Raw genomic sequence first — 17,136 nt, forward strand, 5'->3', positions numbered from 1 at the left:
AGGAAATTTACTCTCACTCTAATGTCTCTTCATCGAGAGCTTTCTTGAAGCTTTTTTGCTGAGGACATAGCGAATATTAGCAATGAAGAAACTGAAAAAGAGTTTCGGAAATGAAAGGCAAGGTTCGAACCATCAAATGCCTGATCTAATGCCATTTTCAAAGTTGCTTCGGAGTTCGAAGCAAAGAGCAAATACTTTACCAAATGTTATATGATAAGGCCATCCTCAATATGTATGTCATTGCATCTGTGAGACGCTCAGTCTTTGAATTTAATGTACTATTTAAGTTTTGAAACTAACAGAACATACTGAATGCACCTTCTTTTGATGAAAGGCACATTTCTTTGAGCAACTGTAGAAAGCACTTATTTGTTTCATCGCTAATTTTTATTCAGAGCAAGTATACAAAAATGGTTAAATTTTCAATCGACTAATTTACAGCATATTTTTTTACCAAAGTGCAATAGAAATAAAGAAAAAAGTGTAACCCTAACTACTGCCTTTAGCTTTTCTTGTAACTATATTGTAGGAAGAAAGGAGGTTTCTTACGGGGTTGCATGGGTTTCACGGCTTCAATTTATTTGTTTTATTTCTCTTTATTCTCTTCTCTGACTCTCTAACACCTATAGAAAATTCTAATAAGTTTTCGAGTTGATCTGAGTAATAGTTTTGGAGATGAGGCGTTGAAATTTTGCGCGCTCGAAGTTAACTCGAGTTCAGTCACACTAGAAACTTTGAAAGCCTTTTCCCCGAAACTTTGTTTTCAAAGCCGGACGCTAAGATTTCTTCCGACCTATTAAATCGGTATTAATCCAAATTTAGACTGGTCTTCGATATATAATTTACCAGATCTGTTTTTGCAAACTAATCATAAATTACAATTATTTAAAAAAACAAAACGTGGAGAAATTTTCAACAAAATTTGAAATTTTTGTAAAACCGTCCGCCAAAGATACAATTTTCACTTTTTTTATTCTTCCTTCGTCTAATACTTAGTTTGCAGTGGTCGTCATCAAAAGGGTGGTACTTCATCCGAGACTGTTTTCTTCCTTCCATGGGTATTTTTTACGTGGCAAGTCCCAAACCCATCGCACAACTCTGGTGAGGATCTTCTCACTTTAGCCTGCCTTCAAACGGATGTTTTATTGGCTACACATAGGATGAGAGGATACATGGTCTAAGACCCTAAGTCGTTAGTTGCTTGAGCCATATGTAAAATAATCGTTTCTGGCGATTCCAAAGTGAATGGCGCTTAGAAAACTTTCCTCACTTGCGTGAACTTCTACTCATGACACCATTCTCCTCAGAAGAATATCTGGTATAGGGTCTTAATTAAAACACGAATTTTTTCTTTGTACTTTTGATGAAACTGTAAGAAGTTGTGCTGTCAAAGCGGAGGGACTATAGCAAATGTAACGGTATTGAACGAGTTTTGAATATTTGCCTTTGCAATTTTCAGAAAAACAATTCAAATTAGAGCGTTTTTTGCTCGAGGTAACCCCTTATGTCAAACCAATTTCCTTAGCTTAGCCTTCGCAACTAAAAATCAAGAAAATGTAATGACAAACTACTAGTTTTTATGATCGAAGATGCATTATACGCATCCAAAATTTGAATAAAGCAGCTTTCGAAACACTAAGTTCTTCAGAAAGCACATTTTTACCAAACCAAAAGTAAGCTTCATTATACAGTACTATATACACGACGTAAAAAATTTCGCAACATTGAAGCTTGAGGAGGGCTCGTAGCGGAATAGCATTATGCATGCTCCGAATTAGACTTTGCATTTGTATAAGAATGCATTGAGTTTGCTTTTGTTGTGATCATAAGTCATGGCTGCATAGCTGTATATCGTATATGTACTGGTGTATATGTAACGTGCTATATATATGTAATCGTATATATTGTAACGACTGCGTGCGCGCTTATTGCAATCGGCTGCAGATATGTAGCAGGCAAAGGTGTTGAGTTACAATAATTCTCAAATCGTTACGGCAGTGCAAGTATGTGTGACTTTTAGTATGGCAAAGTGTAACACTTAGTTTGGCATGTTGTTGTTGTAGTTTCTGTTATTGCCGCTAGTTTCGCTGCTTTTATTGCGTGTGTGCCTTTGTTGGCGCACGTCATTTCCACGCATTTCGTAGATAACCTGCTGTAACTAAAATATGTTTCACTATTTTTCCCTATGCGCTACTCACTGAGCGAAGAAGTTGGGGGTTGGCGCGGCGTGGTGCTGCCGCAAGTGTGTTTTGATGTCTTTGTGAGCCTCTACGTACTTGTATGTATGACCAAAGGTGCGCCAGCGGAAGGTGTCGCGAAGCTGCTCTGGAATTTTAGAATTTATCACCGTCTACACATTTAAGTTGGAATGCGGAGCGAAAGGTGGCTTCCACGACCCCGCTTGGAGAGTTAGAACATTGTGTCTCTTCAAGGGAGCCTTTTGTAGAATTAAATGGCAAGCAATGTGCGTAAAAATGCCATGCTGAGCTGGGTGTATGTAGATATGTATGTGAGCAGCGCTATGCAAATACATATGAGTGAAACTAATTAAGAGTTATTAATGGACCAATTTGCAGAATTCTTAAAATAACTATTATTTTATTTATTTTTTAATTTTTTATTTTAAGGATTCGTTGTATTTTCACTCTTTATTGTATGTACGTGTATATAGAATATTTTTTTTTAATGAAATTTTGAATTTTTTGCCTTTTACAGCCTTTCTATAAGCTTTCATTGTTCTCTTATCAATTTATTATTTATATTTTTTATGCTAAACAAGTAAATGTGTAGCTCTCAAATGTCAACGTCTCACTTTCCTGCACACATACTTGTATACCCACTTTCGTTTTTATTTTTATGCCCATAAATATTGACATAGACGCCATTAGCGCATTTTTCCATCTTTTTCCTCCTTTTAACGCTTGGGAACGCCGCCAGTTGGTCATTGCGTGTCAATATTTGGTTGGAATGTATAAATTCCAATTTGTCAATAGGTTAACAGTTATATTAGAATATTAATAGTAGAGCATTAGTCATCAGTACAGTGTTATAAAAATTATTGAATCGAAAACTTTTTATCCACTTGTCAATATTTTATGCTTGAACTCTCTGCTTTCACTAAGAAGCATCTATTTTGTGCTTGAGTTGTCTGCTTCCACCAAGAGCCCTCTATTTTCGCCATATTTTCTTTTTTAATTTTTCTCTATACGAGTTTTTCAGGCTATGGAGAGTTTCCTTTAACAAAGATAATCTTCTTTATTGGCGTAGACAACGCTTACGCGGTTATAGCCGCACCAAAACCAACAAAGATAATAAGGTTTCATATTCTATATAAAAATATCTAAAACAGAAAAAAACTTCGATTTCACCAAAGCTATAATACCCTTCATAAATACTAAAGAACTTTGATGGGACAGTGTGTATGACAGTTATATGATATAATGAACCGATCTGAACAAATTCTTCGAATATTACACCATTACCTCGGAAAATAATCCACGCAAAATTTCGTGAAGATATATCTTCAAATGAAGGTTTTCAAAAAACTTTAATTCAATCGTTCAGTTTGTATCGTAATATAGTGATCATAACGGCGATTCCGCCAACTGAGTAGTTTCTTGAAGAGAAAAGCAAGTGTACGAAATTTCAGAGCAATATTTCAAAAACTGAAGGAGTAATTCGCATATACGGACGAACGGACAGTAAGCCGGCATGGCTCAATCGACTCAGCTCGTCAATCTGATCTTTTACGCGTATACTCGTATATATACTTTATAGGGTCTCTGATATTTTATTTGGGGTGTTACAAATATCGTGGCAATCTTAATAGATCCCGTTCAGGGTTAAAAAACGAAAACAGAATCGTAATATTCAGGTTCTATTTCTTACGAAAATTGAACTACTGATCCTTCGGAAGCTTGCTACGAGCCCACTCGGTTATTGCGCCCGACCATTTAAGTGTAAACTGATAAAGCGCACACAGTGTGAATTGTGTTAGTTCGAGGTTCTTCGGAACGCAATAAGATCATCTGGGTTCCATTCAACATTTGAAGCACTATTTAAAAAACATATATGGAAAATTTTCTGAAAACACAGAGAGTTTACGCGTGAATTTCTGTCACAATAGAACCACTCACTACTTATTACAACATCTCAACAAAGCAAGAGCCCCTGCTTAACCGCGCTACTGCAGCAGAAACTCGGCCCAAACCCGTCTATGTCGCCTTAACCACAATATGATATAATATATTTACTATTATTGTATCTAAAGATAGTGGGAATAGTACTTAGTATTGTGTATTTATGAGTGTGTTTGATAAATTACAACGCCAGTTTACCGCAATTTTTCTGATAAGATTGTATAAACCATATTTTTTTTTAGTTCAAGTAATAAAAATGGAATTTTAAGCTTTTAGTAATTGATCTATTGGGGACTTAGGAAAATTTATAGGCAAACAACGATAAACAAAAACTACACATACATACATAAATATATATATATATATATGAGAAATGGACTGAATGGCATACTTAAGTGATGCAATAAGGGAAAACAATTAGTATTTGTACACAAGCCTCGTAAAAGGGTTTGTGGGTGAGAACCGCAGGCGCTGTTGAAAGCGTTTATAATAGTAATATAGTAATAAATCTAAATCGTACATTTATTGAAGCCTAAAATTGCATAATTCGTTTAAACACTTCCTTTAAATATGCCATTAACACATTTATTCAATAAAAAAACACGATGGCGTTAATATACTAACTCTCAGCAGCTTTTATGAGCGCATACTGACGCCATCTTCGTTATTTGGCCAAAATTGAGGAAAAATCCCGGCCACCCGAAATAAGCTTTGTGACACCACAAACAAGAAGAATAATAATTAACACGCACAAATTTATTTTTTAATTATTTAATTGCTAGTTAAAATGAGAAAATAAACAGAAATAGTTACCTTATGACATTGTGCGATAAAAATAGAATGTTAGCCACAAGAAGTTCAGAAAAAGTTCAATATTCTAAGAAAATTTGTTCGTAGAGCGTTTCTAAAAAGAGACCAATGGTTGAATGAGACTAAACCTCGAGATTTAAGCTTATATCCACTTCTGAAGTCCAGATGTTCCAAAAAAACACTTTTTATGTTTGAATAAAAACCCTTTTGAGCTTTAAGCATGCTTTAAAGAGTAGAAAGATATAATGGAAGGCTTTCTCACATTAGAAATATGTATTCTCCTAAGTTGGTAGGACTGTTCTTCATTACTTTGCCAAATATGAGCGAGATCTGTGAACCAGTTTGTCTAGAGCAGCTGCTTAGGTCGCCACACCTCAGTAGTGTGTAATGATTTTTACAATGAATAAAAATATCGAACAAAGATTTGTCTCAAATTTTGCATTTTTACCCAAAATTCCGTGTACGAAATCATGGCCAATGTTTAGAAAATGTCTACGGTGATTCAGTTTTACCAAAAACACAAGCCTACGAGTTGTACAAAGCCTTCAAAGACGCCGAGAGCTCGTAGAAGGCATGATTCTTTCTGGACGACCTTCGACCTCTTCAGCTGATGAAAATATTAAAAAAAAAAATAAAGAATACGGTGCTTGAAAATCGTCAGGCAAGTGTTAGAGAGATGGAAAGAGAGTTCGACATCTCTCACGTGTGCGTTCCAATGACTTCGGTAGATATTTTGGGTATTAAACGCGTTCCTGTTCGATTCGTTCCGATAAAGCTGAATTTTATTCAAAAGGGTACAGTAAAGAGGTCTCTTTGAACAAGCTTGATCATAGAAATTCCGATTCCATATTCATCGGGAGGATTATAACTGCCGATGAAACGTGTGTTCATGAGTTTGACATGCAAACAAGTCAATAATCACCGCAATGGATGGAAAAAACGAGCCGAAATCAAAATATCATGCCAAAGCTTTTCAAAAATCAAGGTGATGCTCATTGTTTCTTTCGATATTCGTGGTTTGGTGCATCGTGAATTTGTTCCCGAGAGAACAGACGGTCGAAAACGGCCGGAATTGTGGAAGAACAATTAATGGATTTTACACGATGATAATGCAATCCATTTATAAAGCCAAAAACGTCGAATACCATCGATCAGAGATAAAACAAAATTCGGTTGAAAAAGCGCGCCGTGGAACCCGTTTTCAGTCGATCGAATTCGCTGAAGCAACTGAAGACCATTCCAAAAAGTGGTTATGAAGAGTGTTTCGAGGACTGGAAAAATCGTTGGCATAAGTGTATTACATCTAGTGGGGATTACTTTGAAGGCGATAAAATAAAAAGTGAGCTTCCGATCTGGGTTCCTTTTTGTCGCAAGTTATGTTGTTAGACAGAAGTCTATAGTTTGATCAATAGAAAAGAACATGCTGAGCTTTTACCCAGCTTCAGATTTAATTCATGATTTAAACGGTCAAGATTACCTCTCCTTACCAAAAAAAAAACATTACGTGAGGCTTTTCCAGCTACCTTATAGGAAAAATTTCACTTTCCTCCCGTCAACCTCATGTCGATGTGAGCGCCTTGCACCTGCTGGCATGTGCCACACCCACTTTGTGGTTAGAACTTAATTAATTAACTAGCCATTAGATGCAGGAAGCGCAACAAAACCAACAACTAAGCACATATATCAACAACAGAAACACAAAAACAACAAAAGCAAACAAACAAATGATATGCGAAACAACAACTTTGAAAACAACGCAAAGACAACGTGAAGACAATGGTGAATGGCTTGTTGAGTTGGCGTATGGACAGTAATTTAATTATTAATTAATAATAGCAAAACGACTGGTGGACACTCAGCAGCAATAACAACAAGAAATAAACACGCAACAATGAGGGTGATAAATGTTACAACAACAACAAGTGCAGACTGCAGAGCAGTGCTGCTGACATTTGCGCGCTGTGAATGCAATTTTAATTGCAAACATTAAGCAGAACAGCAACAAAAGCGGCTGCGTGCATGTGTGTGTGTGTGTGAGTGACCAACAGGGCGTATGCGTTGCCGGCGTTGATGCATGGGCGAGCAATTAGCGTGTGTGTTTAATAGCGATATGCTTATTTATGCGAATCTAAATGCGATGCCACTCAAACGAGTGTCATTACATAACTGTAATTATTATTATTTACCCTGTCGACGCTTTGCTGCAGCCACAAGAGGCGTTCGTGCGTTCAGTTGTGCAATTTTTGGTTTGCGCTGCTTCTTGTTGTTGGTTTGATAAAACTTTTTTTTGTTATTTTGACACTAATTTTTATTATTTAACTGCCATTGTTAGTTTTCTTATAGTTTTTTTTTAATTTTTTTTTTTGGTTTTTTTTCACTCCACGATTTGTTTTTTCTTCTGTTTGCTGTGCCTTATGGCCATACAGACATCTGCGCTTTTATCTTCACCAACATTTCTTCACTCTGCTTCTTCCACGCCGCTATCTACCAAAATTTCAACTGATAAACAACATCAAAAGCAAAAAAAAACTTCAGCTTTTTATCAGTTGTGTACATCAATAAACAAAAAAGTAAAACAAAAACTTTTTAACGCCACTGTACTTACACGCTACTGGTGTTTATTTGGGCGTGTGTTAGATACCACGACTGCCTGAGTTCTTATGTGTGTGTGAGTGTAACACCTGATTGTTTGTGAATGAATTAAATTAATCTGTTGCTGATAAGCGCTTAGCCATTCAAGATCTGCATCTGGTTCGCACGAATGGTAAGGATGAGACCGTGCGTAGGCGGATTTAGCGTGAATTTGGGTGGGGCGTTAATTATTATGGCCCATAGTTTTGGAGTGCAGCTCATAATTTTATTTGAGTTTTGGTTATAAAATGGTTATATATTGGTTATCATACACTCATGAGTATTGAAAAAAATTAGAGTTTTGGTTACAAAATGGTTATATATTGGTTATAATATCTGACAACGATTTCCAATTTTTATAACTAATAAACTTCAACCGTTAAAAAACGTACGAGTAGGACCTTTTTTGTAGAGTATTCAATTTCCTACAAAATCCAGGAATAAGTATTTTTCAAGTAGATTAAAAACTCATGGTTGGAGAGGCTTTCTTAGAGGTGTCTACGATTTTTTTTTTGATTTCACTCTAGGTTATATATTGGTTATTATACACCCATGAGTATTGAAAAAAATTAGAGTTTTCATTATAATGTGGTTACATATTGGTTATCATATCTGTAACCAACAATTTTTAAAAAATGGTTTTATTTGGTTATGATACACTCATAAGTTTGAAAAAAGTTAGAGTTTTCGTTAAAAATAACGAAAAACCGAATTTAAGAATGTATAGTATTCTTATGATAATTAAAAATATGTAAAATTATATAGATATGCATAAAACTTGAAAGTGATATTGAATATTGACAATGATTTAAAATATCGAAAAATTTATCAGATAACAAATTTTTATTTTTTCATATTTTAACTTATAGTACGACCTTTTATTGCCTTGTACTTGCAGGTGGTGATTTCGGGTGCATTATGTACAGTAGAAGATTATGTAATAATGTCACAGTGTGCACACAACAAAGCCATACATGTAGCTGCGGAAGGAACAGTCTCAGTGACAGACATTTCACAGACACGTAAGTAACTGATAATTGAAGACTAAATAATCTAAGGATAATAAAAGACAACGAAGCTAAAATTTGTTGCATTAAATGCATTTTTTATGACACAAAAAGTTACAAAAAGATCTTCATTCCGATTATGATCGTTCAGCTTGCATGGCAGCTATAAGCTATAGTGCTCCGATCTGAATAAGATATACGAAAATTGTAGCACTGACTTGGCTTATAATAAATCCCAAATTTCATGAAGATAGCTTGACAAATAAAAGAGTTTGCCTTACAAGGACTTAAGTGTGATGAGGCCAGTTGTATGGCAGCTATATGCTATAGTGGACCGATCTGAATTTTTTTCAGATATTGTAGCTGTGCTTTAGAACATACTCTGTGCCAAATTTCATGAAGTTAGCTTTTCAAATAAAAAAGTGCTTCTTAGAAAAACTTGACTCTGATCGTACAGTTTGTATGGCAGCTATATGCTATAGCCGTCCGATCTGAACAATTTCTCCGGGGATTATACCATTATATTGGATAATGACGCACCTCGAATCTGGTGAAGATATCTCATCAGAAGAAAAAGTTTTCCATACAAGCACTTGATTCCGAACGTTCAGTTTGTATGATAGCTATATGCTATAGTGATTCGATCTGAACAATTTCTTCGGATATTTAAGCATTGCTTTAGATTACAACCTCGGTCAAATTTCATGACAATATCGCATGAAATAAACAGTTTTCTATGCAAGAACTTAATTCCGATAGTTCAGTTCGTATGGCAGCTATATGCTATAGTCTTTAAATATCGGCGGTTCCAACAAATAAGCAGCTGCTTGGGAGAAAAGGATGTGTACAAAATGTCAAAGCAATATCTAACGAACTGAGAGACTATTTCGCGTATATACAGTCGGACGCAGCGATGGATAGACGGACGGTCATGACCAAATGGACTCACTTCGGCAGCAAGAAAATTTCTATTTTTTTTTTGCAAAAATTTCAACCAAAGGTGCAACCCAGCATCCACTTTCCTTGCCTTCTGCAGACACACCGGCTTTTTCATAGCCCACATGCTGCATGCCACATGCCTCGCCACACTTTCACAAGCATATGCCGCAAAGCGAATGCTGAGCAGCGAAAATTATTCAAGCACCTTGAACAAATGTCGCACCAAAATATTCCTAACTACAACAAAAACACGAAAGCAGCGTCTGTAACTCAGTTTATAGAAACGAAATTACAGCAACGGTATCGCAGAGCGCAGCGAAATCTACAATGTGTGCCAGGACACACACATTCAAAATGTACGTCTAACGGCACAAAAAAAATCCCAACATCCCGCTTGTGTCTGCGAATGTAGCACGCGCTACTTGCAACAATTCCAACTGTTCGCTTTCTCGTTGCCTCTTTGTGCCTGCTGTTGCATTTAGTTTCGTTAGTTACTGGTGTTGTTGTTGTTGTTGTACAATGCGGTCACTCTCTTATCTCTTTGTTGCATTATGTTGTTTTGTCGATTTTCGAAAATTCAATTGTCATCCCTAAAAATACTAAATTTCTCCTGAGTTCCTAGAAGCGCCGTTAGACTGCTGGTTTTGTCAAAAAACAAAAATAATAACAGACAAAAACAAGAGTAAAGCAATGCTATTTGACCATCTTGCAACAGGTGCAGATGTTGCACTATAGTGGTTGAAGGCGAGGTCAGCTTGTGTGCCTGAACCTACCGATCAAATAAATTGAGAGAAGCGTGCGGCGGCTATAAGAGCCCACAAGAGCGAGTGAGATCGTTAGTATCATCTGCATTTAGGTATTTAGGTAGCTCTGGTCGCTGGTTGTTGTGCCTTGACTCTAATGCTAATGTGCGAAAAGTCTTTATGTCAATTTGTCCGCCTCAATGCCTTCGGTGTTTCCAATTGATTTCGGTGAGCACACACAGCGTCCGGCTGTTTCTGACCGCTGCTGGCCTTTGTTGCATGGCAAATTAACAGTCATTTGCTATTTGCACGCTGCAGCATGTGGCATGTGGCACGTCTGTATACCTGTTGGGTGTTGTAAGCATTTGGAAAATCCCATATTTACCCGGCTTAATCCCAATTTGTTTATGCGATGAGAACTCAATTTTCCTAGCAGAAATGCCTGCCTGGAATCCTGCGTAAACCAGTGTAGGCGGTATCTTTGTGGCTTAGCTTAGGAATTCTCGTATATTACCTGTATTTTGGTGGTATTACGCATAGTTCATGAGGGGTATTTGCTGTGGCAACCATATGGGTTCCGTCAGTTTAAAGATATTTCTTGCATCTCATTTACCATTTAACTCGAAGTTCTTAGAAAAATCTGGAAACCTTACAACCTGACTAGCCTAAATCGTTTGTTTAGTGTCTGCCTTGATGTCTGGCAAAACTATTGGTGTTTCCTAAGTACATAGCCTGTTTCTACTGAGGAAAAAGTTGGAACTGTTCAATGAGAGTTTTGAAATCACCTACGGATCAAAAATGGCTATTGGGATGGAATCAACATAAAGTAGACAACATAAAGAAGATCAATATATACGTCGATAGCCGGCCAACAATTATGGCAATAGTCGCACATCGCATTACGTCGGAGAAAGTCCTTAGAAGCAGGAAGGCAGTAGATGTGGTAGCTGTCGGAAGTAGCTGCATATATACTGGGTGGGAGACATGGACGAGGACAACATCTGATGAGGCGGCGTTACCAATTTTCGAGATGTGGCGACGGCCACTACCTTAGTCGATGGAACGATGAGCTGTACGAGATGTACGACGACATTGACATAGTTTAGCGAATTAGGAGACAGCGGCTGCGCTGACTAGATCTTGTCGTTCGAATCGATGAAAACACTCCATATATGAGGTAATTCGACGTAGTAATCGCCGAGGGAAGCAGAGGAAGACCTCTGTTGGAAAGACCACGTGGTGAAGGACCTGACCATACTTGGAATTTCCAATTAGCGCCAAGCAGCGAAAAGGAAGAACGATTGGAGCTCTGCCGTAAACTCGGCTATCACCGCGTAAGCGGTGTCTATGCCCATAAAGAAGAAAAATAAGACTACAATGGTATTCCGGAAAACGAAATAGTACCATCCGTCTGTTTATCGAACAAGAACAGGAAATACGGAAGACACTAAAAACAATATACAATGAAATTTCCGAAAGGGCTGACAGACGGGTCAAGGACGGAAGGAATGACTTAAGGAAATGCAAAACCCAAGATCATCTGCAAGAGCTCTGCAGGAAAATACGCAATCTTATTACTCACGCGGTCTCGAAAGGACTGCAGGACGGTTTTTGGTCTAACGATAGGTAACAACCTACCGGGATCACAGAAAGTGCAAGGAAGTAGGCACAAGAGAAACGTTGGAACACCTCCTATGGTTTTCTCCAGCATTATGTGGATCTCGGATTTAATATCTAGAAGCTTCGCAGTTCAAGGGACTAGATGATGTATCGAAATTAGATATCAAGCCGCACTTAAAGTTCGCAAAAAGGACTGTATGACGAATAAATCGCCTCAAAATATACTGTGCCCCTAACTGACAGACATTACTAGGGACCAGTAGGTTTTTGTATGACAGCCGACCAGTATAACCCAACATAATCTATGAAATCATCTCAATATGAAAAAAACACAACTTTTAGAAATTGAAAGCATTTTCCCCGACAAATCCTTGGGATCCTAGGGACAAATCCTGTGCAGTCAAACAACGAGTTTTATCGAGTTCTTTATACAGGATGTACAACTGAATGACGGCGATAATGAAACCACTAAACTATGAGATAACTTTTCCTAGCTCACGGCATACGTACCAATCCTAGGCGGTGGCTAAGGAAAACTCTGCGCGTTCCTTCGCATTTTTTTCATTCAGCCCGAAAAGAATTCATCCGGTATGCTCGCTAGCCCACATACCATACTTTGTTGCACTACATTTTGAGCTAACAATCAAGAATGGGCCATAAAGAGGTGTTAATAATGTGGAAAACATTTAGCACCTAAATTACGAACAAAGAACACAATGAGGAACTTCTAAATGATGGGTAAATGATGCCAGCTTAACAAAAACGACAGACAAACTGCATATGAATGCTGTTGTTATTGTTGTTATTTTGAAATTGTAGAGCTGACGCTGCAGCGAAATGTTGTTCCGAGAAATCGCATATATGTGCAACAGCAACAACAACAACGCCAACAACAGCAATGCTAACAAGTAATAAAACACACATAAACAGAAAGAAACTGCCTAAAAAAGCCGCTTAAGAGACTGCATAAAGCATTTGCTAGAAGAAAAAAAAACGAAATCAATAAATCGATTTGAAGTTTGGAAAATGTTTGAAAAGCAAACCATTGAACCTGCTACGGCAGCCGTTACGTTAAAGAGCCATTGACAAACAAGCAATGGCAGTGCAACTATTTATCAATTAACGAGGCAGCCGAGCAGAGGAAATGCACACTTCATTAAAAAGGTGTTGGAACAAATAGAAAAAAGTCTCTAAAAAACAACACACGAAGTCATTGAGGCAGAAGTCGACGAGTCAAGCGCAGCAGTGACAGAAATTGTACAACTCAGGCGGTGAATGGCGGCGGAAGACGGGTATCTAGCTGAAGCGCTGCCATGTAGCGTAAACAAAACGCGGTGGCACTACGCGACAGGCCCATTCACTATACTGCTGCTGCTACCTCCGCTTCATCAAAGGTGACCGGGTGGAGCAATCGATTGATACTTTTTCGAGCTAAATGCCTTTAAAGGCCGCTCAAAACGATTTGAGCAAACAGCGGCAGTTAGCAACAAAATCGAAAATACTAACTGAAGGGCAAAGAAGCTACGAATACAAAATCTTATCAGCCGAAAAGTGGCAACTACCTACCGCCGAAACGCACACAACAACAACAGCAGTCGGCGAGGCAGCGCCAACACCAGCAGCCGCACAACAACGCAGTACGTGGATACTCGCGGCGTGCAGCGGGCGCACGGTAGTCGAGCGTGCAGTAGTCGTTTGGGCAATGACAGCGCAAAAGCCATGTCGGCTATCAAGTGCTAGTCAATGTATTGAACAAGTGACCGAGGTATTGAAGACGGCGATCGCTCGGCGCTGGCTTGATGCCTTGCCGCACCGCCGCTGTTGACACCATTTCCAGCGCGCAGCCAGCGCGTAGCTTTTGGGGGTAGATGTACTTCATGCGCGGCTCATTGATTTCCATTTAGCTGGAGCAGTGTGTGTGCGCGCGTACCTCTTCCACCACTTGAGCATCTTGTTTGCGCTGTGCGTGTATGTGTGCGTGTGTGTTTCCCGAAAAAATGTTGGAAGAAAGTAAGCAAGCATGCGCTTTCCGCCGCTGTGTCAAACAATAGCGTATTTTTATTTCCCACACTCGGTGAAAGAGTTGAGCATCGACTGACTTGACTGCGCGATCATTGTCAATATCAACAGCGGTTTTCATTCAGCAGTTCGAGCGTTTTTCGTGCCAAGCAACACTGTGTACAGCAATTATTTACATATTTCACGTGTTGTGTCGGAAAGTTACAATGATCAGTTGCCGCATGTTCGTTCACTCACCGTGTGTCGATCATCAATGCCGTTCGTATATGCTGCTTGTTCTTTGCTTTGAATACTTTTAAGCCCACAATATTATGAAAATATTTAAGCGCCAATTTTCGTTTCAATATTTTCTCGGTCGGTCGGCTACCTTCGCCTACTGCGTGCGCCGTTCAAGTGGCTCGCAGAGTTTCTTTTTTATTGAAAAAGTGTTGTTCTCCGTTCTTTACACTCTTAACTCTTCTTTCATCTTCACAAGCGCTGTGACTGTGTTGTTTTTTCGTAAAACAATTTCAAATTTAAATAACAATAAGCGCGCTTGGCTTCAAAGTGTTCTCGCTTGCTTTATTGATTGGTGATCCTCAGTGATCTTTCGCTTGATCAGCGTCACAGTGATCATGGCTCGTACTTGTTCTTGTTTTTCATTGTTGTTGCTCATGTCAAATTGTTTGTGGCGCTGAACTTCTATGGCAGCCGTTACGGGTTTGAAGTTGTCTAGTTCCACGCTTTTTTATTCTGTTTAACCGTTTTCTTTTACGAGTGTGTGTATGTGTTATAATTTCTCTTATTGTCATGATTGTTATTGATGTTTGTGCATGTTTGAAGACCTGCAATTAAGTGCTTCAAGGCGACAATGAAGCACATTGAAGTGTCGTTGTAGAAAGATATTTGAATATGTGGTTGTGGTGATGTTTAAAGGTAAAGCATGAAGAAAAATTCTTAGAAAAAAAGCATGGGAATCTTTGAAAACTCATTTGGTAAAAAGTTATTAATAAAAGTATATGGAATATTGGACAAATGTAAAATCGAAACACTAGTTATTTTATATTCATATAAATGTAGCAGTGTTCAAGTAAGAAAGCACATCAGCCAATTTCCTGTTTTTTTTTTTGGAGTTACCATATAACTAAAAGTTTTTAAGAAAGAAGAAGAAGAACACTAAACTCGTTTAAAATGACTAGTGAAGCCGCTGAGATTTTAAGGCAAATGTAAATATATTTAAATTAGATAAGTAAATGAGAATCATACCGCGACCTTAGGTCTATTGTGCCCTCTCCTAAGTCACAACGTCTCACCTAGCCCCGAATATTGATAAATTCCAATATACTGCAAGGTGCCATTGAGGCGATATGATCTATATTTGGAAACATGGATCCAAAGGCCTTTACTCTGCGTCTACAGACTGCCGTGTAGTCAAATAGCAGTAACCTGAGTTACATATTTAAATCTTTTAAGGTGGATAAGGTTCCTGAGGCCAGGCAGAGATATGCGTCTCATAAAGCTATTCTAGTGCCGCTACATTTCTTTTCTCCAGTGCTCTTGTACGAAGGTGCGCGTAGATACTTTGGTTAGTATATGAACTTGTGAAACACCAACCATATCTCTTTCAAGCGGGCTTTTTCTTTAAAATTTTCTTCATGAATACTTTGCATTTGGATTATTCTATACAATTTTGTATGGGTAATTAAGACTTTGTGCTGCTTAAGCTGTAATTGTTCCTTAAACAATTCGCATAATACTTGAAAATATTTATTTGGCAAACACTATATAATATTTATGACGTTTTTATCTGATTTTAAGGCCTCATTGCTTTTAGTGGCATTATTTTTTGACAGAGCTGCTTACGCGTAAAGCTCATTATTATACTTTAAGCCCACAGGCTTAACACTTCAAAGCAGCCAAATATGTAATATGTAGGAGTAGCCATACATAACATCGTTGCTGCAGTAATGGCGGTGAACTTTTCAGAATTTTGCTTGTTAAATAAATATGTATCGTTTTCAAAATCGAGTTCGCCATAAAAGCGATTAAGGTTGTCAGTGGCGAAGATTTATATCTACTAGAAGACAAAGGCATTTCGATTTGGACTCATCAATTTAGCAAGTTTTGTGTAACAATTTTTTCCTTATAATATAATTATGTTTTGATATTTATCAAAATATTTTTATATTCTTGACGTTGCTGGGATTAACTGCTTCCGTTTATTGCTGATACTTGATATATATTGATTCTGACACAATAACCGATTTTTTATAATTGAATTTGTGAAAAATCATCAAGCAATACTTTCTGTATGCAATGTTTCTGTATTCAAAACCTGCCTGCCTGCTTGTCTTATAACCCACTTTTCTTGTCTCCAAGCCATGGAAAGAGAAAAACGGCAAGTACTTACAATTAAATGACACAAAGTCTAAGCGTTTATATGTGTGCCAGTGAGTAGGTGAAATAAATTCCCGGGAAATGATAAACCACAAGCTTTGAATAGTTCAAACCACAAATCAGCAACAACTGGCAGCTGGCAATGACAAGCTGGGTCTTGCGAAGCGCTCTATGTGTATGGCAAATAGGTTAGAAACTAGAATAAAATCATTAAAGTAATAAGCAATGTAGTACGAAGAATTATTACAAGGCTAAAATTTTCGAAGACTAGAAACTATACGCATTTAATTGAAATATACATATATGGATATATGTATATGCATTAGAGCGGGTCGATATTTTTCTAAAAAATCGTTTATTGCTGATAAAATCGCTTATTGATGATCGCGTATGCGGAAAATATTCCACTGAATCATTCTGACCAACTTTGCCTAAGAGACTATGGGTCTAAAACCGATTTCGTCAAAGCGGGGATTTTTAAGGCGAAGTTTAAAAAATCGAATAAACAGTTGTATGGGACATATGTATGATCGAACGGACTGTTTCCGAGAAATAATCTATAGAATAACATAATGCAGTTATGTATTCAATTTCGTTCTTATATCTCAAAAACTGACGAACATATTTTTATAATCCCAAAAAAAATTCGCCGTAAACATCGCTGGTTCGAAACTGGTTTCAGACCTACATTCCTTTAACCAAAGTTGTTCACAATGATCTGTAGAATATTTCTCGCATATGCCATTTTCCCCTTTCTGGCTTCCCGTAAATCGATCCGCTCTAATATTTATACTCATATTGTAGTGATTTTTCCATTTTTTTTACCGCCTGTAAATCGACCCGCTCTAATAT

The 17,136-nt window shown here is 37.7% G+C and overlaps 1 protein-coding gene across 2 annotated transcripts in view; it reads left to right on the forward strand.

The window, feature by feature from the left end:
- The window catches only part of LOC126755390 (pneumococcal serine-rich repeat protein), a 165,210-nt gene that overhangs the window by 100,107 nt on the left and 47,967 nt on the right, over positions 1-17,136 (forward strand). For both annotated transcript variants that reach the window (XM_050467932.1, XM_050467935.1), the window contains one exon: positions 8,479-8,602. In XM_050467932.1, the coding sequence (XP_050323889.1) occupies positions 8,479-8,602 (124 nt within the window). The remainder of the gene's footprint in view (positions 1-8,478; positions 8,603-17,136) is intronic.

The sequence above is a fragment of the Bactrocera neohumeralis genome, chromosome 4 (assembly GCF_024586455.1).
Source record: "Bactrocera neohumeralis isolate Rockhampton chromosome 4, APGP_CSIRO_Bneo_wtdbg2-racon-allhic-juicebox.fasta_v2, whole genome shotgun sequence".
In the NCBI taxonomy this organism is placed as follows: Eukaryota; Metazoa; Arthropoda; class Insecta; order Diptera; family Tephritidae; genus Bactrocera; species Bactrocera neohumeralis.